This window comes from Gavia stellata, chromosome 13 (genome assembly GCF_030936135.1).
Source record: "Gavia stellata isolate bGavSte3 chromosome 13, bGavSte3.hap2, whole genome shotgun sequence".
NCBI classification, from domain to species: Eukaryota; Metazoa; Chordata; class Aves; order Gaviiformes; family Gaviidae; genus Gavia; species Gavia stellata.
The window spans coordinates 24,870,535-24,898,250 of NC_082606.1; the positions used below are offsets into that span (position 1 = coordinate 24,870,535).

The following is a 27,716-nucleotide window of genomic DNA, read 5'->3' on the forward strand; positions in this document are numbered from 1 at the left end:
GCCCTTTCATAAGATGTCAGTTCTTTGCTAAATGTGTGTGGTGCAGCAGTGGTCAGAGCCTTCGCTGGGGACTCTGGCTGCTGCTGCCATACATAGAAGGATTACCGTCTGTAGTGGTAACTTTTTCTTTGGCTCTGCTCTGGTGGCATGAAACTGCCATTGTTGGTCTCCCCACAGCAGCTAAGCAGGTCAAGGGAGGTGCGCAGGGAAGTGGGCTGCCATATACAAAAGGGGGATTCCTTGAAAATAGTAGTGCGTCACCCTGAGAAGGGAAACTCTTGCTTTTTTCTCTACTTGCTTGAAACCGGTTAAGTGACACAGTGCTGAGCAGAGCTGCGCAAGCAGGCATTTGGCACTTCGGGGATATAGGTCTATCATTTCACATCAGCAGCGTTGTCAGTGTTCCGTGTTTCCTTTAACGCTGGACCTTTCATTTCCTCTTTTTATCAGAGGAGTGCCCAAGCACTCAGATCCCCATCAGTGCCTCCAGTGTATCTTGTCACTATGTTACTTTGCCCTATGTTATATTCAAACTTCTTCCCTTTTTCTTTGGAGACCCTGATAGCTGAGCCAACTTTGGCCCCTCTTAAACCAGATTCTGTTGTGAAATGACATTAGCCTCATACTATGCTGCTCCACAACCATCTCCGCGTGGCTTTTCGTTAAGTCTTGCCCTCACCCTTTTCCTTTAGCTCTGTCTCCCAGAATGCCTATGAGAAAATAATGAACAGATACTCCTTCTTATTCAGCACTTCCACTCTAAGGACTTCTCAACAAGGGACAGAAGAGTATGGTATTCTGCTGGTGTCTCACATTCCTTCGTCCTAGCCAAGGATTTTTTTATCCTTCATGTCTTGAATTGAGGTTTGTAGGCCCCTTGTGGCATAGGAAACCTCTCTGGACTGTCTGGAGGGGTTTATCTCTGTTAGCTGTTACGACAGTGAATGTCTCTGCAGCACTGCAAACTGGTGATGATCTGGTCTGCAGCCTCCTCATATTGCGTGTGGATTCACTCTAAATACCATCTGCTGGCTCCTGCTCCCTGCCTCTTGCAGAACTGGGTTAGGTGAGCAGATTGGTGCAGAGACTGTCCTGGAGGTGACTGGAACAATGACTACACTTAGCAGGTAATCCATGTGCTCTAGGTCTTCTCCTTAGGTGCTGTCAAACTGCAGGGATCAATTTTAGCCTGCCAGGGTGCTGAGCAGCAATCCTGACACAGTAGTGCATCAAGAGCTGTTGTACTTCTTGCATTTCAAAGTAATTTTCCTTCTCTGTAGGAACAAGCCCAATTCCTTCCCCAGGGTCTTTCTGAGCTCCTCAGAGGGAGCTAGGGAGTCACAGAATGGGAAGCCTAAGCTTAAGAAGTTTAGACGCCTTAAACTCAAGAGGTGCAGAGCAGGAGGAGGCCTCATTCCCATATGCCCAGAGACTCCTCTGTTTCTTCTTTGCTCCTCTGACAGTTTCAGGTTGACTTGGTGCCACAAAGCATTGCCAAGAAGCTTGGATGAAGAGGAAGATGCTTTGCTGTACTACTCTGCTGGCTTGAGTAGCAAAGAATTTATTGTGAATGGTTGTGATGCAGCTTAGCTCTGAGCAAGTGTCTGTTAAATGTTGAGATACCTATTTCTACTAATTCTGGGTTTGCTGGCAGTGAAGTCTTCTTAAGGGGACAAATAATTCAAACTGTTGCCCAGCTCTTCCTTGGGAGACAGTCTGTCACGCGTAGACCGGAGGGTCTGCTGTGAGAGAGGGAGCTTCTGCCGCTCCCTGCATTTGTAGCAGTGTGCCCTACCTTGCTGATGGGGAGAGGGTGGACTGTGTCCCAGGCTGGGGTGTCACTAGTGGTGGGAGTCCTTTCATGGAAATTATGTTGACTTCACTCAAATTCTGTTTAGCTTCTGTAAAGTGTGGGGCACTGTGCCAAGTTCTCCATCATAACCATATATTTTAGCAAAAGGGTCACAGCCTTTGCAGCAAACATGGCTGCTGCTAGATACATTTCCTCCTCTTCCCCCTCCTTGTGCGTGTGCCTGGACGCTTGCTTTCAGGTCTGTTATTGCATGTGATTGCCTAGTGGCGATTTTCTTGGCCTAGAAGAGGTGACCTTAGGCCTGAGTGTGCCTGTTGTTTGATTCCCAGACTGCCCAGTTCCTTCAGCCATGAGTGGTCCTGCATGGATTTAGGTTGCTGTTTGCTCTATTCATTTTCTGATGCGGTTTCTTTCCAGGTTTTGAAGGCTGTTCCATGGTTCCCACCATTTATCCCCTGGAGACCCTGCACAACTCCCTCTCTTTGCGACAGGTCAACGAGTTCCTGACAGCTGTGTGCAGGAGTTGCAGCGAATCACACGTCCAGTCTACCACAGGTACTGGCGAGGTGGGCTCGTCTCTGGGTAAGCCGGAACAGAGTCGAAGCAAGGAGACCTTTTGGTCTTTTACATTATTGGGACAGATCAGCCTGACAGGACTGGCAAAAAGTGCAGTCTCTGAAACCTGTTCCAGGGTGTTCTAGCCCAGGAGTGAGCCATGGGATCCAGCTCAGGGGCATCCGAGGCCACTTACTTGAGAGACAAGTAATCGGTCAGGTCTGTCTGTAGCTGATAAATATGATGACGTGAATACAAACTCCAGCTTGGGAAATCTTAGCCTCAGATTCCCAGGAGCTGAGGGACAGGCATGGCTCTGAATTTGCACTGTTCTTGAGCTCTGCCTGGAGTGCCTGCTCATAGCTGCTGGGCTATGAGCCATTCCTTTATGTCTGTCTGAATATTACTGATCTGTGTATTTTTTTTCTTGAAGCTTTGTTTGATTCAATGATTGGCAGCCAGATACCAGGAGACCCCTTTATGTCCCAGCGAATCCTGTCATCATCCTCTTTGCCACTGCGCCAGCGTTCGGATAAGCCCCCTTGGTGTGAGTGTGCTCCCTTCTTGATTGGGGTGAATGTGATGGTGAGGGAGGGAAGTAAGGGGTGCCAAATGGTGGAAGCCAAGTATTGGTGCTCAGGGTTTCTATGCTCTGCCCTTGAAGGAACAGAAACAGAAAGGGGAAATAGGTAAAAGGGAAAGTAGTCGTATACCCTGTGAAAAAGCTTCCAAAGACAGACGCAGAAAGGGACTCTCTGTAGTATTGTATATCGTGGGGATGTCTACTGTTGGATGGGTGCTGTCTCTCCAGACATCCTCTGCTTTGTGCACTAGGACATGGAGGGCCTGAATGCATTTCATTTTCATCTCAAGTTTTGTGATTCTCCATGACACAAGGCCAACTCAGTGTTGGCATGTGGAAATGCCTTCCTTTCCTAACCAGCCACGTACATGCCTCACCCAGAGCTCCGTATAGGACAGCCGATCGTTCAGTTCTTCGCTTACAGGCTTTTCTGCCTCACACAGTCTCTGCAGAGCTGGTGACTGTTAGTTAGTCCCCTTTGCAGATCTGACTGGCACTCGAAGGGGAAAGGGTTAGCCAACAGTGGCACAGCAAATGCCTTTAATAACACAAGTCAAGGTTGCCACTGAAAGAGCAGTCCTACTCTTCTCCTGGCTGTACACTCCTTGTGCCAGGAGTAGTGTGTGTGTAGGCAGCAAGGTCAGGGAACTGATCGGGCTGAAAGCAGTTTACTCTTCCCCCCTTTATTAGATTAGATACAATCTAGATCTGTTCTCTAGTTTTGCTCATTGTACAATATAAGGCAAGAATAACCGTCAGTGGAGAAGCAATATTTCTTCTTCCAGTGGTGACTAGCTCAACATTCAGGGATTGTGTGGGTCAGGAACCAAGAGGAGCAAAGTTGAAGCTGAGAGTGTTCTGTAATAATAAGGGAATGAAAGAAACTGCTTTTCAGCTCAAAGCCCAACACCACATTTCACATTTTGCTCTATAATGACAACAGAATCCACTCTTGGCTATATGCCAACATAGCACTGTATGCCAAGATGTAAGTGTGGTGTTTGTGCCTGGGTTTTTGTCAGCTGAGCTGCCAGAAACACACCTAAGAGCAGCTGCGGACCCCTGCCAGGTTGCATGGCATGCAGATGACCCTCACCTGTTGGTTGTAGAACTGTGGGACTGTGACATCTTGGGTCTGCCCAGGCTTTGGGCTGGGGAAATATCAGCTAAATGTTTAAGATTTTTCTTCCTCTTTGCAGACAGCAGTGGCCCCTCCAGTACTGTCTCCAGTGCAGGCCCATCCTCCCCAACCTCTGTGGACAACTGCGCTCGTTTCAGCTTCACTGAGAAACTTTCCATCAGTCCCCCAGGAAGTGAGGAGCAGCTGACGAGCCAGTCCCCTGAGCAAGGAGAAAGACAGCTTCCAGGCAGAGGGCTCGATGTGGAGGTGGGGATGTCTGGGTTGTCGGTGGCGGAGCCAATTGCTCCAGAGACCCTGACCTGGAATAAGGGCCCAGAGGCAGGCAGGGTCCTGGAGCTGTGCAAGAAGGAGCTGGCGGAGGAGGACTCTAACCCAGAGAAGAGCAAGGTGGAGCTGGATGAAGAAGAATCAGCTGGGGAAATGTTAGAGCCAAGTAACACAGGGAACCTGAAGTGTGGTGCAGGGTCTGATATAAGGCTGGCCGGGGAGAGAGTGAAGCCAGGTGAGGCGTATACAGGGGGAATGACTGGCCTGGATCAGTCAGGGCTGTCCAAGGAGATCTTGGTGCCCTGCGAAGAGGAGCTGCTGGGAGAGGTCTTGGACCCAGAACATATGGGCAAGGAGCTGCTGGGGGACAGTGCTCTGTCAGGCCAGGTTCTGTCTGGTCACCCGTGCCAGGTGCAGCCACTGCCTCCTGAGAAAAGCACGGAGGAGCTGCAGCTGCTCTGTTGGGAGGATCAGCAGAATTAGTGGCTCACTGGACAGCACACTGCAAGCGCTTCTAGCCTGGAGGCAGCCCAGCTTCCTGCACAGCACCTCATGCAGCTGGCTGTCCACAGCACAAGCCATGTCCCAAGGCCACAGGACTCTGGGGTGTGGAAGAGTCTGCTCTGCTCCTCCACAAGCCAGCTCTTTGCCATTCGGCAAGAGACAATGCCCCATCTGCCTTGTTAAATGAACCACAAATGCAGTCTTGGTACTGGCATGGCACCTCCATGGAGCAGGGACATGGGGCTGCATTGGTGTCCCAAGGGCTGTATGGTCACTGGGACAGCAGAGTTAGAGGACTGGTAGAGCCAAGGCTTTTGGGGTGGTAAGTCCAAAGGGGACAGATGCTCCCTTGCGATTTTTTGGCCCATAGCTTTCAGAGAAAGGCATTCTGGGTCCAAAGTAATCGGATCCATCACAACCACCAACCTCCTCTCTGTTCCTTCCTTCTTCCTCTCTCAATTCCCACCACTGGCCACCAAAAACAGGTCCGGAGAGTCCATGGCAGGAAGACTAGGAGAAGCAGAATGTGTGGGAAGGAGAGTAATGAGGGGATCAGGTTGAAGACTGCCACTTGCAAGAAAACGTCTCTTTGGCGTGGACCTGAATATTTTGCTGCTGGGCTGGGGCAGGCAGGCGGGAGCCTGGGGATCCAGCCTGAGAGAGGTGGGCAGGGAGGACACACACGGGTTTTTTTCTAGTCCCCAAGGGTCAGGCAGGGTACAGCTCTGAAGTCTTGGTGACAGAAATTAAAAGAAACTGCTATTTGAACAAATCAGGATTATTAGAAACCAATAAGGAGAAATCTTTATTATATATAAAATGAAAAGTATTTAATACATATTTATGTAAATGACTTGTGAGCACAAGCCTGAGGGCAAGATTGACACGGGTGTCCCTGCCGCATCCTGAGTGCAGGCCAGGGCTGTGCCTCCTGCGCCTCCTGTATTTATGGACAAGTCTGCGTGTTTGTCTGTAGCTAGGATCTGTGTTTTTGTGAAGCTGTGCCCAAAGATCTCCGCGCTGTGTTGTGGTGATGTGTGTTCACAGTAAATTTATGCTGTGGGTCTGGTGTCTCTCTGTCTCTGATGCTGACTTGCACAGCAGTGCATGTGTGCCAGAGCTTGCAGGTGCCTGGGACAGCAAGCCCCGCTCATTCTCCGCTGTCCTGGAAGAGGACCTGTGGCTGAAGTCACAACTGAAGTGAGTGCACAGGCGTGGGGCTTTGCTCAAGGCGGCCAGACACCTCTTTTTTCCTCCACAGAAGAACCGGTCATACTGGAGAAGAGGTTCTGGCTTCCCAGGGCGGTTTACGGTAGAGGAAAGATGCTGGGGCAGCGTGTTCAGCTCCTTTCACTTGATCCACACCTTCTCATCAGTTCCAAGCACGTCCTGGGTACCATGTCCTCTTCCTCATGCCTGATAATCCCTAGCTGCCAGTTTGGGTATTTAAGAAAGGTCATGTTTACTTGCGCTTGAAATGCAGCAGTCGTACAGCTGCCTCGAGCGCAGCACTGTGCTAGGAGGAGGCCTGGTCCCCCTCTGCCGCAGGGCTGTGCCAGCCTGCTCACAAAGGGATGTGTGCTGGGGTCTGGGAGAAGGGCCTGTCTCGGGCTGTGAGAAAGCCCTCTGGCTTTCATTGGCAACCCTGCATTAGAGACCTGGAAGGACAGATACCCTGGCCGGTGCCGTCGGGCTGAGGCTGCAGGCTTGCAGCATGTCCCTGTCCCGAGAGACGGCTGCAGGAACGCGGGAGGCAGAGCAGCACCAGATCCCGCTTGCGCCCCTCCGGCAATGCCCGCGCCCGTGCCCCCGCCGCCCTGCCCGCGCCCTCCCAGGCTCAGTAGTGCATGGCACCTGCCGCTGCCAGCACCGCTGCTCCGGCAGCAGGGTCCCTGCCGGACACAAGAGCTGTATCTCCTGCCAGGATTTGTGTGTTTCTGTCTGGGGGAGTCAGCGCCTACCTCTGCACCCACGGAGCGGAGACCGCGGCCCAGGCCTGGGCAGGGTGGTTGCTGTGATGGACCCAGCATCACCCGCCGCAGGCTGTCATTGCTGAGCGGGGCACGGCTCCTTCAGCGGTGGCACAGCTCCTTCAGCGGTGGCACGAGCGGCTCACGGAGCAGGCTCCTGTAGGGTGAGGGCCTGGCTCTCAGGTGCTCACCCCCACACAGCTGGTTGCTCATCGCTCCTAGGGCCCTGGAGCCTGCCGGTGGGATGGCTTTACTGCGTACAAACGCCCCGCAGATCTCCTGCCTGCCTGCTCCCCCTGCATTGCAAGAAAACAGCCAGTGGACGCTCTCAGTGCCAGCTGCCCTCCTGCCATACTGCCAAGCAGCGCAGGAGACAGGCTGGACTCTGGGTGCCAGGGGAGCCCGGAGGGCGCTTTGCAGTTGGGAACCCTTTCCCCCAGAGAAGGCGGTTGCTGGCTGCAGTGTCCGGCTGCTGCCAGCGCTTGGCAGGCACAGCGCGAGTGCTGTGGTAGCACCGCCCAAGGGCGGCTGCTGCGGGACGTGCCGTGTTAGCTGAGTACAAAAGTGGTCTTTCTTGCGAGGCTCTGAAGGCCGCGTTCTGCAAGAAGGGACGGCTGAGTGCTGCAGTAGTTGAACTCCTGGGTAGATTGCTGCCACTCACAAGAACCGCTGTTATTTGTAATGTTCCCCAACCTTCAGCCCATTTCTTCACCTGGAAATGAAAAGGGAGTGACGCTTGGGAAGCAGCTCGCAGCTGTGGCTCTGAAGCTCAGCGAGAGATTAGGCCCAGGGGAGAGGCTGGGAGGGTTTTTGCTATGATGAGAAATACAAAGCTCCATATCCCTAAATTGAGAATATGTCTACAAATTCTAATTAGTGTCTAATTTCGGCTTCTGACTGTATCTTTTGGTTGCTAGAGTCCTCTAGTCAGAAATTGCCTGCCTGCATTGGTACTTTGCATGCGGGTAATTCTGAGAAGTTTTGTTCCGCAGCCAGTTTGTAGGATCAGAGGGCCTCCTGATGCAGGGCAGAGTAACAGGGAGACAGCCTGGTTACGTGTGGCTAGCAGTGCTTATGCTGCGGAAGCAAATGTCCTGAACTCAAAGGCAAGTATTGTCCCGCAGGCAGCCAAGGAGAAAGTTGGGCTGCCTGCAGTGGTGCAAGAACTGGGTTCTAGTCTGTCTGCTCTCTTCGATAGGTAGGCCAAGAAGAGACGGTGCCCTTTATTTTAAAAGAGCTGCTTAATAGCTGCCGCTGTTGAGAAGTTTATAGTCTTTCATGATGCTCTAACACTTCCAACTGAACACCTGCAGTGTGTTGTGAAATCTGAGCACTGACTGTCTGCTCTCATGCAGTGTCTTTACCACATTTTTCTTGGCTTAGCAGCAGCAGTGATTAACAACGAAGCCCTTTCCAAACAGAAGGGTGGTGTAAGGAAGTGCTGTGAGTCACAAAGGAGAGAAAAAAGAAAAGGACAGTTGCACAATTTCTGGATACAATGGCAAGAGCCAGTATTTTTGGCTTAATCCTGCCAAAGCCAGTTCTGACTCCTCAGATCTATGCTGATGCATAAGCTGCACTTTCAAATGCTTTTGGGTTGCATAAGTAGTGATGTGCAGAAATGGCTGCTGCACAGTCCTGTGTCTCTGGCTGGCTGTAGCCAAAAACTTTGCCTACAGTAGCTGGGATAGTTTGGATCAGGCTTGTCAAATCCCTGGCAGATGCAGCTAAGCAAAACTCTTTTCCTGAATTGTTGTCACTGTGTGCGGTGGGAAAGAAGCATGGAGAAATGGGCCCAGGTTGGGCAGAACAGGCAGGAAATAGCAACTGTCTATACCAAGTAGCTGGAGCATGGCAATGTCTTGTGTAGGCTGTGGGAAGTGACAGGTCCTCTGTTAGTCAGCATGTACGAGCTAAGTCCTTGGAGACGGAGCAACTGTCAGGTTGTACGGCATATGCAGGCTTTGGGCCGCTGGCATGGCAAGGTCCAGGCAGCCCTGATTGTTGAAACAAGACCAAACTCAAACTCAATGTTGCTGCTATTGCCTTGGACACTCCTCTGGCTCATCAGTTTGCAAATACTGAAGGAGCTGATTAAGGGAGGGCCATATTGCCTTACTGGGACCTGTCTTTTGCTTATTGTTCTTCTCGTTTCTCAGCCATGCCAGTTCCCCCCAAATTGCTAACCCTTATCTCCCCAAGTCCAGCGCAGCTGGTGATGGGTGTAGCTGACCAGCGGAGGACGGCTGGTTTCTGTCCTTGGTGTGAGAGTCCCATTTCCCCCCTCCTCCTGTGGTCCAGGACTGTTGGCTCCAGTGCTGCCCAGCTGATGCCTGCTCTGTTTGCTGGCCATAGGAGAACAACAGGCCCGGGAGTTTGAAGGATTGCTGCTTGCCTCCTCTTGTCTGAGTTGAGAGAAGTCCAGTTTGTCGCTGAACTGTAGCCCTGGCAAAGCCAAGGCCTGCTTTGGCTGTCTGGGCTGAGCCAGTTCCTCCTTGCAGATACCTGCCCATGGATCAACACTGATGCTTCTATCCAGGTCCCACGGGCACTTGAAAGCTTCCCAGCCTCAGCATACTCCTGCTTATTGCTGGAGGAGCATTGCTTCCTCAGGACATGCTTATGTGATTTACACCACTTCCCTGCACGCTGCTGCTTGTGTTTTCTGCTACGGTAACCTGATTTTGCCTCCCTTCTCCTGCAGAACAGCTTGCAGTAGATGTGTTCACCGCAGCCTGCATGGTCCATCTCAACAGCCGGCTGGGGAGCTTTGCTCTGTGGGATGGTGCTGAACAGGTCCTCAGACTCCCACCACTGTACACCTTTGGGAAATGCGTGTACGGTCACAGCCTCCCAGTTAGCCGGAGCATGGCCATATCCCTATGCTTGTTTAGCTGGAAAGCAGCTGTGGAAGTAGTTCCTCATTTATGGTAGTGGTTTGTGGTCCCTCCCCTGTCAGTAACAGCTTTGGCTTGCCCTGAGCTCTCCATTACATGCTGCACAAGCTGTGGTATGCCCCGTGGCCACGATGGCCTCTCTTCAGAGGGTTGTAGCCCAGCACCTGCTTTCCTTTTCCCTTGCATTCAACTGTGTCATTGTTTCCTCCTGAGGACACCCAGGCAGGAGCAGAGCTGACTGGGCATCAGCCTCTCCTGACTGCTATCCAGCGCAGGCAGAGCAGAGGGCTGCTGTCCTAGTTTCCTGCTGAGTAGCTGGAAGAGCTGAAATAAAGTGACTTCCCCTTCAGAGGTCGGCTTGGAGTCCTGCGGATGTACGAAGGCCGACTTTTGCAATAGGGATAGGCAGCGTGTGGTGCCCCATCAGCGCCTGGCTGGCCACAGGCCCTGAGCCGAGTCCCTCGTGCAGGCGCACTGCCTGGCTGGCTGGCAGCAGGCTCCTGGCCGAGCGCTGCGTGGTCTACGTCCCATAGGATCAGAGACGTTTCCAGTTCAAGGAATGCCAGCAGCGCTGGTCAGAGCTGCCATTCCCAAGAAGCGCAGGGGCAGGCAGAGGGCCACAATGGAGAGTGTGCTTCAGGAACTGTGGGGAGCTGCAGCATCGGCAGGACAGGCTGTGCCAGGCTCCACGCTGGAGCATCGAGGGTGCGTCTCTGCCTGGGCGCTTGGCCGGCTGTGCAAGGGCCCAAAACTTCCTCTGGAGAGGAGGTAGCTGGAACTGTAAATCACGCTGCTGGGGCCAAGGAGGGAGGGGTGGGTGTCCCAGGTAGGCTCTGTGCCCTGATGTGCGTGCCCCTTCCCTGGGGCCACAGGAAGTTTTAGCAGCTGCGAGTGAAGGTGTGGGGTTCATGGAAAAGCTGGGGCTCACCTGAACTCCTCGGCTCGGTAGCAGCTGGCCGGCACTGGAGGGAAGGTATGGTAGCAGTGTCTGTGAGTATGCACTCACCCAAAGAACAGTTTGAAACAGTTCGAAGTGTTCTTGTTCGCAATTAATGTGGCTTTATTATTAATGTGTTGGGCTCCTCTCTTGACAGCAGTTAATTACAGAGTGTTTCACATGGAAATGGGCAAAAGGACAGAACTCAAAAGAACTAAATTCAAATAGAAACATGATGCTGAAGAAAAGAATCAGGGCTCTGTTCTTAAAACATTTAGCATAGAAGAAGCTAGGAGCACAAGTTGCCATTTCAATACAGTTAAGACGTTCACTTTTTTAATTATAGGTTTAAAATAGTATTTTGTACCTATTACATACAGGAAGATTACACGTTGTTGACCACATGCAGAAACAAGCAAAAGCAGAGTTTAACTGTTTCTCTCTATAGTGTTGTATTACCTCTGGCTCTGGATGGGTTCTGCTGGCTCCTGCAGGCTAAGCAGGGTCAGCCTCTTTACAAATCGGCATTTTTACAAGTCTTTTTTCCCATAGTTCTTTAAGATGGGAGGTGGGGTGGGTGGGAGGGTGGATGCACAGGGGGGAGGAAGAGGAGGGAGGACAAGGGGACAAAGAGAGGGAGGGAGAGAGGCTGAAGGCAGAACAGACTGCCACAAAAGACTAAAAAAAGTGTGGAGCCTTGAGGACAGGGAAGTGAACTGGTGTAGGATAAAGCTGTCCAAACAGCATAGCTGCGGAGTGCAGGAGCACAGTATGCGGAGGGCACATGTTTTTACTGGAACACATGCCAAGGACCGCACTCCTGCCTGGAGGATGCAGGCACCTTGCAAAGCCTCACTATTACTGCTGCTTAGCCAGAATTGCTTCAAGTTTAAAATTGAGAAAACATTCATGTGTGGGTCTATCTAAAGTTAGTGCATTAGCTTTTACACCTAGCCACGCTTAGGGATCCAGGGAGCCAGTCAATGAGGGTCACATTTGTTCCTCTAGTGCCTGGCATCCTGCGTCTGCGCTGGCCGGCAGCCAGTCCCATTGGCAGGGGAGCCAGGATCTCCCCACAGCACCGCAGGCAAACCCACCCGCAGTGTCCGGGGGAAGCAGGAGCAGGTGCATTACTGCCTGCAATTGCTTGCCATAACCAGCATTCATGGGCGCTGACCCCACCGGCTTACAGCGAATGACATTTATTCTTCTGGCAGACACACTGTGATTCCATGGTTAAAACGAATACAGCACAGGGCTGGGATTTGCTAAATCCCTGAGCAAGCTCACATGGTCCTAACAAGGGCTGTGTCAAAAGGGCTGGCTGCTCCCAGGGGAGGGGCTGCTAGCCTCAGGCTTCGTCCTGCAGCTGCTGGGTTTTAGACACAGCCTTGCAGGCTGCAAGCAGAGACCCCTTTTGTTGCCAGCAAGTTCTCTGTGGTCTTTTTACGTTGTTGTTGTTTAAATTGCAGCATCTAAATATTTGTACTGAGAAACCCCTGAACTGACACTAAGAGCACATGTTGTCATGTTAATATGTATAAATTAAAATATTAAATCCACACAAAATGCAGCGTAACATAAAAAAATAAATATATAAATTAAATGCAAAATAAACCATTTCCCTAGAAACTCCATTTTAGTCCTAGGAGCAAGTTTCTAAGCAGCATTTTCTTTGTGTCAGCTGCCAGAAAACCAGCACTGAGACTGAAGTGTCCCAGGCAAGCAAAACACAGGGCCCTAGGATGCTTATTATGGAGTCAGACCTCGGCTCAGGGCCAAGCACAGTGGGTGACACAGCAGATGGAAATACCTTTGAGTTGTATGTCAAGCCTTGCAGCATTGCTTTCTATCATCTCCTCTCTCCTTCCCCACAGCAGACCTTACTGCCATGCTCTTTGTCTTACAGAAATATAAAAGCCATCTTTGTGCTAAGAGCCTCTTGCAATGCTCTCAGACGTGGCAAAGGCTCAGGGGCGCTGCAGGCTCAGCGCACCAAGCACTAACACTCCTGGAGCTGCTCTCCTTGCTGGGGCTGCCAGCCCCACAGCTGGAAAGGGTTTGCATGCCAAGGAGGCTCCAGGTGACTGACTGTTCAGTAGCAATGATGCACTCATGGCATACAACTACACTTCTGCCAGGGTGGCCAGAGAGCAAGGACGTACGCCCGCAATAGATGTGCTAGCAATGGACTGCGAGCTGCAAGGTGTGCACAGCACAGTTTTGACAGCACCTCCTCTATGCTGAGAAGAGTTTGCATGTCCCTGCCATGGGTGTGGAGGAACTAAGAGCACCTACACTTAATAAGCTATTTTCCCCGAGCGTTTTTGGAAGGGGGTTCTCTTTCCTCACACCACAGGTTCTATTCCCCGCATCCTGGACGCTGAGGGGGACAACAAAAAGCTTGAACACAGCTAAGAGGCTTGGACCGCCGGCATACAGGCAGCGAGGAAACTGCTGCTGCTACCAGAGCTGGCACACATCAGCTACACTGGCCAGACGCTAGCCTCTCTCAGTATGGCATGCGGGTTCCTCAGCTGCCTCACCACAATCCTAAGAAAGCCTTTGGTTTACAAGGACAGGGAGGTTTCTCGTACATATTAGGCCAACAGCGGCCAGGGTTGTTTCAGCCCTTCTGCTTTAGAGGGGGCTGTAGTTGTGCGTTTGGATACTCTTTTTGTGTGACTGTTCAGGCAACAGCTCCTCTGTGCCTCCTATTGTCACACTGCCGATGTGCAGGAGTAAGTTGGCCACTCTGTGTGTGCAAAGCTCAAGTTAGCAGGTTAGGAATGTGCTCTTTGTAGCAAAGAACAACAGGCTGAACCCTCCCCTCCCACCTCCGCCGCCAAACAAACGTGTCCTTCATCCCAGCTCCTTGAGCATAGCGAGCAGGTGTTGCAGGATGCCACAACCAAATACTTGGGACAGAAACCTGCAGAGCTGGCAAACGGTGGTCCTGCCTAGTTGGAGTACAGGTCCCCTTGCTCAGAACACCACCCGTATGTTCAGGATGGGAGATGGAAGAATGACCTTCACTGTCATGTTACAGCTGGAGGGTTTCACCTTCCCTCATCTCCTAGGTGCATTTTCTTCGCAAATTAGTTTTCTTCTCTGCCCTCCCTGCACCCCATGCACTGTCTACATGCAACAGCAGCACTTCAGCCCTCACCAGAAAGACAAGGTTCATGGTGCTACAAGTTAAATGGCAAGGCAGCCAGGAAGAGAGTAGAACAAGCTCTCACAGCAGCAAGGCAGCCAAGATAGTCTGCAGAAACTGTACAGGCAGCAGAATAAAGCAGGGAAAGTGGAAGTGCCCCTGGCCTGCAACTGCTCTTGCACAAACTCTTAGCTCAGTCCAGAATATTACAGAGCCCTGCACTTCTTTCTCATGGCATCCAGTGCTGAGCTAGATGGATACCCGATTGCCTGACAAATGGGAACCATGTAGAGGACTAAACCAGAGAAGAACCGGACTGTGATTAGATGGTGTCTCTGATGTTGCATCGGTGATTGGAGAGTCAATGGATGAACGCAAAGTGTGGGCGATTTAGAATTCGATCTTACAGGCTGGAAAAGATTCATCCTGCATCACAACAGTGCTGCTGCTTGCCAGTACCATGACGTTTAGCTCCTGCTGTTTCTCATGGGTCTGCTGGTACCATTCTCGTGTCACCTCAGTATCATGTGTTGGGATCAATGTCACCTGGGAAAAGAAAGCAGCAGGGATGATTGTCTGAGAACAACTGCAGTGACAAACAATGCCCATAGGAGCTGAGGCTAAAATTTCCCATTAATTTTGGAACACTGTACCCTTGGTACTGCTTGTTCTATTTAATGTCTTTCAGATGTCAGGTTCTCTAAGGCAGAGCTGGTGCTTTATTTTATGCAGTACCAGCACAATGGCGCTCTGAGCTGGCTGCAGACTGGCAGTGCTAACACCATAATGATGAAAATGGCTGCGGTGGTGGGGAGAGTATTTCTCTGTGGAACTCCAGAAACAGCCTTAGAAAGATCCCTCAGTGTGAAAAGGAACAATGCTGAGAATGTCACTGTTAATGGCCTGATAGTAGACTTTCTGTGCCTATTGACCCAATGTGCAACTCAGGGACCTTGAAATCTGAGGCTGCTTCAGCTGAAAGAACATAGACACACTTTCTTGTACCTGTCTTCAGAAAGAGTGCCCACCCAGGATGTCCGGCAAACCTAAGAACTATGTGTAAGAACACTCTGGTTTAAAAGCACTAGTAAAAAGTTGCTATCAGAAAGCTCTTCAGCAAGTGAGGCTAGTAACAAATGCCACTGGGTGTGGGACACTGTGATGGTGCTTGTTTTCGCTTGAGGACTGGCTCGTCCTGCAGCAGATAAGGGGGAGTGTATGATCTCTAAATGCTTCCTCCCCTCAGAAGGATGTGGAAAGGAGGACATATCTGCTTCCACTCACACCATTTTGTGGGTGTCCTCCTCCTCCTCCTCCTCCTCCTCCTCATGGGTACAAACAGTTACTCTTCTAAGACTGCAGAGCAGGATCTGCCCAGTCCCATTTGCTTCCTCTTAGTGTGCTCTCTCTGGGTACGTCATGTTTGTGACACACACCTTCTCCCCAACTCCTGTGACACAAGGAGCATCATACACACTCCTTGGTATTTCCATGACCTACCTGCAGGTTCTCCCCCCACTGAGACTTCCCCTCCAGGAGTGCATCCAACACTGCACGGCTTGGTTCTCCATTGGCTGCATCATTCCCACTCACAACATAATATGATGCTCGAACCCGCTTGAAGAACTCCGGATCTGTGTTCTTTCCGCTGCAATGGTTGGGGATGTAAGCCAAGTCCACATAGACAGGTGGACCCACGGGCACAGGCAAACTGCTCTTAGGACTATTGGAAGCTTTGGAAAAAAGAAAACAGAGGCTATCAAAACCCTTCTGGAAAGGACAAACACTCAGATTAACACTGAAGGACTTGAATTCCAGAAAGGTTTTTCCCTGCAGCTGCAGCAACAAAGCTAAGATTAATCCAGGCTCTGCTGCTCAGACGTGACCTGGGTGCATTTCTGGGCCAGTGCTGTCACAGGTCTTGGGAGGGAGAGGGAGTTTGGCTGTTCTTTGGGGAGGGACTGAAAGGCTTTAGACTCAGAAGTCTTTCCTGGGGAAGGGAATAAAAAATCTCCATTATTAGCTTTTGCAGAGTTGTCATCCCAATCAATATTTAGTCCTAATTTTCGTTGTTTAATAACCTACATTTGCTAAAGAAATCTGTTCTGATGGCCTTTATGTGCTATCCCAGGGTATTACAGTAGTCTTTCTGGAAGCTCCATCCTGGCTTTCTGCCATCCCTGTGAATCACTGCTATTCCAAGGACTCTATTGCTCTTTCCTATCAACCTTTTGTACCTCTTTTCTTCATTGTTTGCTGCTTACATTTATGAGATGAGAGATGGTCAAACAAGAGTTGTTATACTCAGCAATATATATGCATAAATATACACACAAAACCCATAGAAGGACTGCCCCTTCTCTCCGTTCTGCTCTCTGTGGAATCACAGAGGCCTCTGTCCTCTTTTCCGTTCCATATATTATCTCTGGGTAGTCTCTTCTGTGAGCAAAAAGCCACTAACTACTAGCATGGACAACTCATTGTGCTGCCTAGCTGCTACACAAATGAAAAATCCCTACCTGTCTCAGCCAGTCTTACGGATGTCTTGTCCTCACCCCCTGTTTGATTTGGGCAACTGCTCCATGCACAACCGCTACATCCTATATCTTTGTCTCAACCCTCCCTTCAGACTCACATATCCAGGCACTGCATCTTACCAGTCCTTTCTGTGCAGCGCCTCTAAGACACGACCGGTCTGTACAGACACTCTGCTAACACCCTGGTCAGGCACTCTCTTGACTGTACCCTGTTTGCTTGCCAGCTGTTGATGAACGTCAGTCGGCTCGGCCCCTGTTCAGTCCACATTCCTTTGCAGAGTATTCCTCGCTGGCCCGGCACTGTGACAACCTCACAGCTCCATCTGCTGCTTTCCTCTCACTCCCCACTGCACTAAGCAGCCCCTTCATCAGCTGCTTGGCCTGTCCATCGCCCTTGCTGTCAGTGACACCAGTTTGCATCACCTGAGCTGTATTTGCAACACGCACAGACAGGGGCTCTTTTCAGGTCTTCCCCTTCAGCTGCCTGCACTCAAGAGGAGCTCCCTGTAGTGCCTCTGCAAACCTTTCCCACTTCGCCTACTACAGTGTCTGCAATAGGCACCTGCTGAGACCACAGCACATCGGCTGTGCTTCAGTTTTTGCCGCTCTCCCTGGCACTACCCACCTGCCAGCTCTGCTCTTACGCTCAGCATCAATGATCTGGAGCGAAGGATTAGTATTTGCTCTGTGTCTGTAAGTGCCTGGCACTGTGGGGTCTCAGCACAGACATGGTGATGATGCAATACTCTATCGCCTAATACTGGCATCATCTGGTAGGATACCAGTAGAGGACTGGTCTCTGTGTGAACACTTAGCAAGAGGCCATGGGCTGTACACACACTTGAAGCTGAGTCCCTCTTTCACAGCTTTATTTAGGAAAAAGAGAAGACCTTAGTCTCCAACAGTCAGACTGCCTGTTCAGTGCCCTGTGGGTGGTACTCAGATGTGGGAGCTGTTCCCATACCATCTCTGCTTAGTATTTCAGAGGAAAGGACATACCTGACCATGGCAGTGTCCTGTCATTCTGTGACAGCTTTATCTCAGTCTAGGGCCATGCACTTACCCCACCCACAGGCTGAGAGGTTGCCACCTCTTTTTAAAACATAGGCATATTTTGTCCTTCAATTGCTGGCATTTCTTTGACAGCACCCACCTCTAAATACCTACTGCCCCTCCACAGACATAGCCCCTGGGTGGAACTGAATCTTGGCCTATAAAGTTCTGAATTAGGTCTCACAGCTCTGTCTCTCTTCAGAGGTAGTTGCATTTGGCTCTACAGAGGTTGAGAGTTTTCCTCAAGGCTTTGATCTTTTTAAAAGTGATTTGTGTGACAACCTCTCTACCTTATCACTGCTTGTAACTTTTTATGCCTGACTGGGAAGTCCTATTCTCTGTTCTGCTACATGTAACCCAGTGCTTTTTTCTCTGTGTTGAACCTAAAGAGAAAATGCATGCTTAAGGAAGAATTTCTTACCAGGGTTTGTCTTGATGCCATTAACAAGGCTCTTGCCAGGGTTGCTGTGACTACTCCGGGATAACTCATCCTCTGTGTGAGGAGGCTGCACCAGTGCACTGCGGGGTTTGGGCTTCTCTCCTCCATCTCTTTCTTTTTTGGTAGCGACAGATTTTGGAGATTTGTCTGATGGCTGTTTCACAGGAGTGGGTGATCGTTTCCCTTTCACATCTGATTTCCGGACAGGCGAGGAAGATTTGGGTTTGCTCAAAGGCTTCCTCACACCTTTGTTCTTTTCCTTTATGTCTTTCTTGGAAATTTTATCAGTTCTGCTCATGCTTTGCTCATTTACCAACATATCAGGGTCTACCATGCAGACATCAGGGTGAGGAGGATGGGGATGGGGATCTACCATTGGAACAGGCTGAGGATCATGGCTGGACCTAGAACTGGCATGATGAGCATTCCCAACAGCTTTGTCCACTGGGAGGAAATCAGCGTCTTCATCTGAGTCCATGTTGGCATCTGCTGTGATGGACGGACATTCTTCTGTCTCGGGTGGCACATCCGAGTCTGACTGGGAGGTTCCAGAATCACTCACTGATGTTGGAGGGGTTTCCTCCACTGTGGCACTTTGCATGGGGCTACTACCAGTGTGGGGTGGTCTTCCTTGCACTGAAGGATGACCGTCCTCCTGCGAGAGGTCACTATCTTCAGAGAGCTCATGAGGGCTCGGGTTGATGAATGAGGGAGAGAGCTCTCCCTTCCTGTGCTTGTATTCACATGAGGAAAATTTCTGTCCACAATCCAAAGTGCCTCCTAAATGTGGCTCCATCTCATGGGAAGCATCTCCATGGTCCTCTGTTTTTCCACCCCTCTGCACATCTGGGAAAAAGGGCTGGAAACTATGTTCAGGGGACATCAGAGAGGAAGGACGGCTCTGCCTCTCTGTGTCCTCTTTGCCTGCACATGGAGAAAAACTGCTGTCAGAATCAGGACAGGTTTTTTCATCTTTTGCCTCTGCTGCATGGTATGCACTTTGGAAAGCTTGCAGACTGGTGCTCACCTCTGTTGGACCATTGGCTGTGGTTTCATCTTCATGCTGATGATGAGGAAATGATGTCAACACATCAGGGAGAGATGTCAGTGTCATCAGCTGTTCTGCAAATGGTGCCTTCTGCTCTGGACTGCTTACACAGGGTTGCCATTGTTTCTCTGCAGAGAATGGTGTGGGCTGTGAACTCTGGCACTCCTTTCTGCATGGCAAAATGCTGTCACCCGTGCCACTTGTGAATGGAGAACCATGTTCTTCAGCAAACACAAAGTCTTTGGTTTCAGCTGTATGTGTTTTCACAGCATTATCTGGAATCTGTGGAGACACATCCCAAAGACTCCTGGTACCTGGTTCCGCTCCTGCACCCGTGTATGTGGAAAGCATATGGGAGTAGAAACTTTCTGCTGTAGTTGGTATCACAGGAGTGGTAGCTTCAGATGAAGGTTCCTCTGACAGGCTGGAAGAGTCATCTTTCAGCTGCTGTTGGGGCACAGACTCTCTTTCCACAGCTTTGGAGAACAACTTATCTTCTTCATATGGACTCAGAGGTGAGAATTTAGTAAAAGATGAGTCAAGGCTGCTGATTTTCTCAGAAACCTCCAAGTACTCATCTTTCTTCCCCTGGTCTAACAGCAAAGCACAAGGAACCTTTAAAGGAAGAGAGATATCCCCTAAATGGCTTGCTGAGGTTTGCTCATGTCTGAACATACTGGCTGTTTCACTCTTTCCTAGCAGGGAGCATTCAAATCCAGAAGAGCTATCCATCACTCTGCCCTCTACTGCTGGGCCCTTTTTGTATGCCTCTTCCTGTTTTCCGGAAGCAGATTTCAAATATATGGCTTGCTCTTGGCACTCTGAGACCACTGCTGCACTTGGATAATCTGTTACACAGAAATGTGATTCCTTTATGGATTTTTCAGCAACCTCTCTCTTTTGTGATGAATCGTGTCTTAAATGGCACATTTCTGAAGCCTGCTCATCTCTGCCTATGTCTGGCAGGTCACTGTAACCAGCAGCATATGTCCCCACAACAGTAGCTGATGCAGTTTTCCTACTTCTGTATTCCTCTTTCCACCCTGGGTCAGAAGGTGAAGAGGCAGTAGAACTCGGTGAAATGGACTCCTGACGCTCGCTTTGCAGAAAGGGTTCTGATACGTGAAACTTGTCCGTTGCTGAGATGTGTGCATAGACCGTGCCTACAGCTTCAACAGGGCTGTGCAGTTTAGACTCCTTTTCCGATTTCTCCTTAGCGCCTTTTTCTAACTCAGAGTCACTCATGCTTTCTTCCCCTCGACCTGCTTTCTCATAGTATGTATCTTTGGCATTTGGGCTTTCAGATGTCAGGGACAGAGATATCTGCTCCTGGCTAGACAAAATGATGTTCTTATCTGGACAGGCAGCATCAATATAAGCAGCTGATTTTTCTTGATAAAACGTGTCACTCATGTCTGTAGGAGAGGCAAATGCTGTGCTCGCGGATGATGGGTGCAGTTCAGAGTCCAGCTCTTCTGGCAAAGCAGAAGACACCTTCAGTTCTTCCTTTCCTTCCGATATCCTAGGCTTATCTGTTTCAGACAAGGGCAAGTATCTTTCATGGATGTCTGTATAGTCAAAGGCTGAATCTGCTTTATCTTTAGGGGATGCTGGAGATGACAACTCCTTCTCAGCAGAGGTATAAAGGCAGGACTCTTCTTCCTTTGCAGAGACGTGAAAACTTTGACCTTTTTGAGAGATCAGTGCTGTTGCTGGCACCTTGTCAGCGTGACCTGGGCTGTCTGCACCCTTGGGTGTGAAGGGGGAAGGTCCAACTCCGGATACAATTATCTTCTCATAGATGTCAGCATACTTGAAACTTCTTTCATCGGGGTAGGGAGTTGGTTCTCTTTCTTCTTGCTCTTCTCTTGTAGAGCTGTCATCACCTCCGGGTCTGCAGACCCCTTCCTCATAGGAAAAGGGCTCAGGGGAGCTCCTGGAATAGGTCTCTGGAGGATATGTCACTCGGCTGGCAGAAGCCACAGCCTCAACATGGCCCGTGGCAGCACTGCTTTTTTGACAAGGGCCTTGTCCTAGAGGGGAGTGTGCACGCTGCCCTGATGCTGCAGCACTTTCTTCTGGGGACGCTCCTATATATTCATATTCTGCTGGTCTTGTAGATTGCAACAGAGTAGGTGCTGCTGCCATCTGCTCTTTTCTTCCTGTAGAGTCAAAAAGACCCTCAGTGGATTTGCAGTCATCCTCTTGCTTTCTATCTGACTTGTATTTACAGTCTATTTCCTGATACAAACCACTAATGTCCGATTTCTTCTCTGTGTCCTTCGATGGGACTTCCTCCCGTAAAGGTAGCTTGCACTGATCTAACTTGTAAGGTCTTTCTGTTTCTGGTGTTGTGTCAATCTCCTTTTCCAGAGTGGTGGCTGTTACAGACAGAGGAGATGCCGTCGGTGCTTGGTCTAGTGACTTTGCATAGATATCTGGGACAGCTTTCTCCTTATCATCTAAGTAGGAGTAATCTTGTTTAGATGTCAACAATTCTTGCCTTTCTTTGCTTCCAGTTAATGCTTTGGCCTGTTTTTCCTCACCAGGGACATACCGAGAAGACAGAGGAGAACTTTCCATTTGTGATCTTTCGGGGAGAGTGATGTCAGCAGGAACTATTTCCACTTTCTTTGTTTCTGATGTAGGTTTGGCACTCTTCTGTGTGTCTTCTTTGTAATCACACGATTCCATCTTTAAACATTCTGCTTCTGCTTGCAGTAGCACAGGTTTTTCTGCAGCATGACGGACATCCTCATCCTCCTCACTGGGTAACTGCCCTCCTCTTCCAGTCTCTCTTCCTTCCTGAAGATGCCCATACGCAGAGCCCCATGCTTCACTTTCTGCCCTTCTCCAGGTGTGACTGCCAGGCACTGCAGAATACAGGATCTCTTCCTCTCCCATTTTAGGATGGGATTTTGTTTCATATTCTGGTACCTCGTCCAGGAATGTGCTCTCTCTCTCTTTATCATATCTCTGTTGCCTTTCCTGAGCAGCGATCTCCTCCACCTCTTCTGGAAACCACACTTTCTTCTCATAACTTAAATCTTTCACGTAAAAGTCTTCCATTTCTGGAGATTTTTCTTCTTGAGTTTCCTTGAACCTGCAAGACTTTACACCAGAAATGTGTGAAGATACTTTATCCTCAGTTGGGCTAGATTCTGCAAAGTGTAAGCCCTTTGCATCTGGAGATACTTCCTGAGAGGCCAAGCCTGCAGTTCTTCCCCTAAATGGGCCCTTTTCTGCTGCAGAAAAGAAACTGCTGTCATCTGGAGACATTTCTTCAGTTGAAGTATCTCTGGGTGACGTGTCTTTAACTGAGCTACTTTCTGCGCAAGGAAAAGATTTTGACACTTCTTTCGTGAGTTCTCCGGCAGAAATTTTCAGTGATTTTTCATACGTAGCTGGGCTCTGCTCTGTGAAATCCATGGATTTCACAGCTTCTGAAGGGAACTTATCAGTAAAGTCCGACATAGTTTCTTCTTTTGCAGGTATCTCTTCTGTGAAACTAAGAGATTTGATGTCTTCTGGAGAAATTCCTTTAACAAAAATGTCTGAAGGTATTTCCTTGCTGGGACTCTCTGTGAGAGAAATGGATTTGGTCTCTTCTGGAGAAATGTCTTTAATGGAAACATGGGAAGATTTTTCTTCTTCTGAGGTGTCTCCTGTGAAATACAGCACTTTTCCTTCTTCAGTAGTTACTCCCTTAACAGAAATATCTGAGGATTTTTCTTTACCAATACTTTCTTCTGTAAAAGAAAGTGATTTGGTGTCATCTGGTGAAAATTGTGAAGATTTGTCACTTTCAGATTTGCTTTGGCTTGTGAACTGTGGAGGATCCACATTTCCTAGAGATGTTTCTGTGGTAGAGAATGGTTCAAAGGACAAGTGTTTTGAAAATCCCATTAAACTTTCTGTCATGGTTTTAGTTCCTTGCTCTTTTTCTGGCTCCAGAAACACATCTGTGCTGGGATGGGGCATCACGGGACGCTCCTCCTCCTCTCCTATCACCACGGTGTCCTGCTTGTGGTAGGAGAACCAGGGCAGCTCCTCCTTCCCCACCAGTTCTTCCTGCACTTCCTTCCCAGGAGACACTGGTACATCGCTGCCCAAGTCTGGCTTGTGCTGTGCAGGTCCAGGCACTTCTTTTTCATGTCTGTATTTAGCTGCAGATACCTCGTCTTCTCTGAGAGGTTCACCCTTGGCTCCCTTCACCACAACAGAAGTTTGGCCTTCCAATTTCTTGGCAGCAGCATCTGTTTGTTTTTCAAATAGATCTGAATCTACTGTTTCTAGTTTTTCCTCCACTGGAGATTGGTGGAAAGGTGTGTGTCCTGCACTAGTGGGGCCAGATGGGGTGGGAGAGGCCATTTTGACTGTACTATCATCAGGACTCATGCATCGTTCTTCCGCCTCTGCAGAGTCAACCTGGGAAAACGGTGTTTCTTCAGTGGATAATGGCAGACCAGAAGTTTGCATCACTTCTGTGGGAACACTGATTAACACATTATCAGGACATCCTTGATGAACAAACATGGGGGCACTGTAATGCCCTCTGAGTTTCTCAGGCATTTCAATATTTGGAGTCCCATCTTCTTCTTCCTCTTCATCTTCTGGCTCGTCATGAAGATCCTTTTTTTGAGCTTCCAGTTTTCTCTCTCCTTCAGCTAATGCATGGAAATCTTCAGGGGGTGGAGATTTAAAACATTTGTCTTCCTCCAGGGATGATGTGGGAGAGATTGTGCCAGCGGAGGGAACATAGTCGAGACCTTGGGTTGCTTCAGTCCGAGAGGAGGGCATGCTGTTTACTGTGTCTAGAAGTAAGGAGCTTTTCCCAGTTTCTTCTGTTTGTGGTGCTGTTATAGATGCAACAGATTGATCTTCTGCTACTGAAGTTGCAAAAGATGAAAGCTTATCACATTCTGTAATGGAGGTAGCAGAGGATATATGTTCCTCCTCAGCAAGAGGTGCTGCCACAATGTTTGTAGGATATGCCAGGATTTCAGACTCCTGGCCAGCATAGCCCTTGGCTGAAAGGTCAGCAGTAGGCATGGCCTGTATTCCATGTATTGCTTCAAAAGAGCCTGGGTGGTCAGGAACAGAAATGTCATACGCATTGACATCATACTTCAAGTGTGGGATCCTCTCTTCCTGTTCATCATGTATTTCTTCATCAGAAATGGTCTGCTCTGTTTCTGAGTAGCCTGGGATAGTTTCATCTTGGATATATGAAACATGTTCTGCTGTTGCTCCTGGTGGGACTGGCAGGCTGCTCAGATATGACTCTTCCTTTGTTACATCCTTTCCAAGTAACTTGGTTTTTTCACCCATGTCACTAAAGTCTTTTTCCTTTTCTGTAGTGGTAAATATTTTGTCCTCCCTCTCATCCTGATTCAGCTCGTAGAAGTCTCTATTCTTTTCCACTTTCTCCTCTGCCTTCATGTGCTGTTCTTCCTTTTCTTCCAGTTCTGCTTTTTCTATCACATCTTCTCTCTTTTCCTTCTCACCCTCTTCCTGTGCCTCTGTTCCCTCAATATACTTTTCACAAGTCTTTGTTTCTGCTTCCCTCTGTTTTCTGTCCAGAGAGATTTTCTCCTCTTCCTCCTTTTCTTCCTCTCTGAACGCTGATGAGCAAACACCCTTTGCTAAGAGGTCTATCTGTGATGGTACCTGTTCTTTGTCTGGAAACAGATGAACTTCCTTGTCCTGCTCTGCTTTTCTCTCACAGTGTCTCATGTCATGATCTTCATCTACTGCTCTTATTTCATCCTCTATTTTTTCAGCATGACCTGCTTTCGGTTCTAGCTGATGGACTGCCTTTTCCTCTGCTGCTGATTCTTTTTCCATATCAGTAGTAGTTATTCCCTGATCAGGAATGTTTGTTTTCAAAATCAGATCCACTTCAAGGCAACTCTGAGCAATCACGTCAGCAGAGTCTTTTACCTCTGTTTCAGGTACTCTCATAATCTTATCACTAACCTCAATATCAGACATTTCTTGAGTCAGCTGCAAGGCCCCTTTCTCCTCGCGCTTCAGTTCCTCAAAGTCCTTTGTAAGATCTTCTGGTGAAGACAGGACTAACCTCTGTTCAGCTATGGAAGTCTCTCCTGGCTCCACCTGTACAGGTGCCTTCTCCATTGGTGACATCTTCAGGTCAGCAGGTACTTCCTTTTCAGGTTTGACTTTGATCTTGTCAGTTTTGAGTCTGCCTGGAACTTTTGCCTTGTATAATGTTTTTCTTACTTCTGGGGTAAATGGTTTTAAGTCTGGTTTAGAAATTTTTTTGGGCTCTGGTTTGGTTTCTTTCTTTTTATCCTCTTTCTTTGAATCTTTTTTTTCCTCTTTCTTTCCATCATCTTTTTTTAAGTCCTTTTTCTCCTTCTTAATCTCTTTCTTTTCTTTGTCTTTCTTCTCCTCCAGTTTGGATACTTTCTCTTTGAGATGCTTTTTTCCAACCTTGTCTTTTGCCAATTTTCTTTTCTCAGCTTTGAGAGCATCACTTGTTTCTGTTTTTATCTTTTCATGTTTAACAGGTTTTTCAGGAATTTTCTCCGAGTGTTCTTTAACCTTTTTCTCAATTTTAGTATCCTTTATGACTTCTGGTTTTACCTCCTTTATCCCCTCCTCAACTGCCTCTTCTTTCTTAGCTTGCTTTGTCACAGATGGCTTGGGGGAAGATTTAAGACTCTCTTTACTGTCAGTTCTTTGTTTAATTTTGGTCTGCTTCAGCACAGGTGGAGGTATTCCAGAAGTGATATCTTTCTGAGTAGCCACTGGGTACCTCAGAAAATCCAGGTGCTTGAGTTTCTCAAGACCTTCCAGTATCTTATTTTGAGGAGCATTTCCAGGAAACAAAACCCTTACAATTTTCTCTGTTGGGCTAGCTGGAAGCCACACCACTAGGGCTGTGATGGATGTGAGATAGGGAACAGAAATTTCACCTTCTTTCCCACTTGCGAGAATTATGCCAGTCTTTGCTTTACTATTACCAGCCCATTTCTGCATTAGAAACTGCATTTCTTTGCTGTCCTTGACAGGATTCAGTATGTACATGTCCAGCTTACCCACTCCCATTTTGTGGAAAAGTGTGATAGGTTCAATGGTACTGCTCACCACCCTGTAGAGAGGCTCTGATTTAATGCCCAGTCTGTTGAGATACTGCAGTGTCAGACAAGCTTCTTCGATGCTCCTCTTTAGTTTCATGGACGATTCAGGCATCTTCAGTTTTTCAGGGACATTAAAAAAAACCACCCCTAGCTCAGGAGAAATTAGGTTTTTCATCCAGTCACTGTAGTTGGTAGAGCCCTGGGATTGTTCCTCCTCTTGCTCAGCAACTTTCCTCTGCAGCAGCCCATTGATGCCAGGTAGGTTGTCTGCACCAATGTGGGTGAGCAGGATTGAGTCAATCCTATCCAGGTGCCTTACCAGCTTCCAGAAGCAAGATTTCCTGTCAGAGCCACCATCCACAAGGATGTTAAACCCATTGACAGCAAAGAGAGCAGAATCACCTCTTCCTCCAGGGAATATGTAACAGCAGGGTTTAGAAAGCTTCAAAAAGCCCCCTGAGGTGGGTGGCTCCAGGAGATCAAATGGAGACGGCACATCAACTGTCTCAGAGACATATTCTGCAAACTCAGACACCCCATCCATTTCTGGCAGAACTGGATCAGGATTCAGTTTCAGATTAATAATTTCCTGAAATTGAGGATGCCCAAGGTTGCTCCAGTCTCCTTCTCCCAAACACGACACAGTAAGGGAGGCCTTGATATCTGAATCAGTGTTGCTAAGAATCTGGGTGACCTAATGAGACAAGCACAGACAAATAAAGGTCAAATAGAGCTCTGAGACCAATTCAGCACTTAAAAAAAAAAAAAAGAAAGAAAGCCAGTTAATGCAGAAGTACTGAAGATGCCACGAGCACTTTACTGACAGGAAACACTGGGATAGATTAAGTAGTCCAAAAGCCCATTGCAAATAGATGCATGGGGCCATGTTCTGCTCTCTTTTGGAATTCTTAATGTTGATGGGCTGTTATGCTTCCTGACTGTTGGGAGAGCACGGTGACAAGACCTCAGGAAAGAAAACGAAAGCAGGAACCACCTTGTCCTCTTTCCTTACTTCTTCCTGTTTAACCTGGGATATCAGTCCCTGGCTTGGGCTCAAAAGTAGCAGTTTCTTTTTGATTTGTGAACTCTAACCCTGAGATACCCTTTTCAGTCCTAAGCATCATTGTCTGAACTTATCCTTGCTCATTGGCTAGCGAACGATCATATAGCACTTTGCGCAGTTTAAGTGCCATAGGACTTTCTTTTTTATTCAGATTAATTTTCTTTCCTGGGACCTATTTTGACAGCCATGACTCCATCTCTGATATGCATACAGGGTTGGGGACATGCTACATGATTAATAAGTAGAACTAAGGTGGATATAATTTCCAAGGCTCCTTAGAGCTATGCTGAACCCAAGCAAAGCAGCAATAAACCTCAGACTTCCGAAGTATCTGGAATGAGATTAGTACAGTTCTTTACACTGTGTTCTTTTGCGTAGACAAGCCCTTAATTGACTAGTTAGTGTCCAAGTAAATGGGTACCAGAAATAAATGGGAACAATCAGCCTAAAATAAATGAAGGTGGGCAGATTTCCTGATGTAATTACAGCAACAATGATATCAATTGTCAAAATATCACCCAGCCATTCTTGCAGCAACTGTACATTCAATCAGATGGAGACTTTCTAAACATCTGGCACACAATGATCACTGGAAGTAGGGCTTATCAAAAACTGAAGCAGCATATCTGTATTGGCAATGAGTGCC

General features: G+C 48.7%; 2 protein-coding genes across 2 annotated transcripts in view; one reads left to right on the forward strand and one right to left on the reverse strand.

Moving 5' to 3' along the window:
- Window positions 1–5,893, forward strand: part of PPIP5K1 (diphosphoinositol pentakisphosphate kinase 1) — a 47,143-nt gene extending 41,250 nt beyond the window's left edge. The window contains exons 29-31 of the mRNA XM_059824016.1: window positions 2,231–2,368; window positions 2,802–2,915; window positions 4,151–5,893. Coding sequence (XP_059679999.1) covers window positions 2,231–2,368; window positions 2,802–2,915; window positions 4,151–4,842 — 944 coding nt within the window. The 3' untranslated portion in view covers window positions 4,843–5,893. The remainder of the gene's footprint in view (window positions 1–2,230; window positions 2,369–2,801; window positions 2,916–4,150) is intronic.
- Window positions 5,894–14,144: 8,251 nt separating this feature from the next.
- MAP1A (microtubule associated protein 1A) lies at window positions 14,145–26,566 on the reverse strand. Its single transcript, XM_009807694.2, has 3 exons — window positions 17,836–26,566; window positions 15,325–15,557; window positions 14,145–14,370 (listed from the first exon to the last, which is right to left on the reverse strand). Exons 1-3 carry the CDS (start codon window positions 26,549–26,551, stop codon window positions 14,215–14,217), a joined length of 9,105 nt encoding a protein of 3,034 aa, XP_009805996.2. The 5' UTR covers window positions 26,552–26,566; the 3' UTR covers window positions 14,145–14,214.
- Window positions 26,567–27,716: the final 1,150 nt, after the last annotated feature.

Excerpts from the sequence above, each read along its gene's own strand:
- MAP1A (XM_009807694.2), bottom strand. The coding sequence starts at position 26,551 with ATGGATGGGGTGTCTGAGTTTGCAGAATATGTCTCTGAGACAGTTGAT. Across the intron at positions 15,558-17,835 it reads TGGCATCAAGACAAACCCTG|CTTCCAATAGTCCTAAGAGC; the intron begins GTAAGAAATTCT and ends TTTTTTCCAAAG. Across the intron at positions 14,371-15,324 it reads AGTGGGGGGAGAACCTGCAG|GTGACATTGATCCCAACACA; the intron begins GTAGGTCATGGA and ends TTCTTTTCCCAG.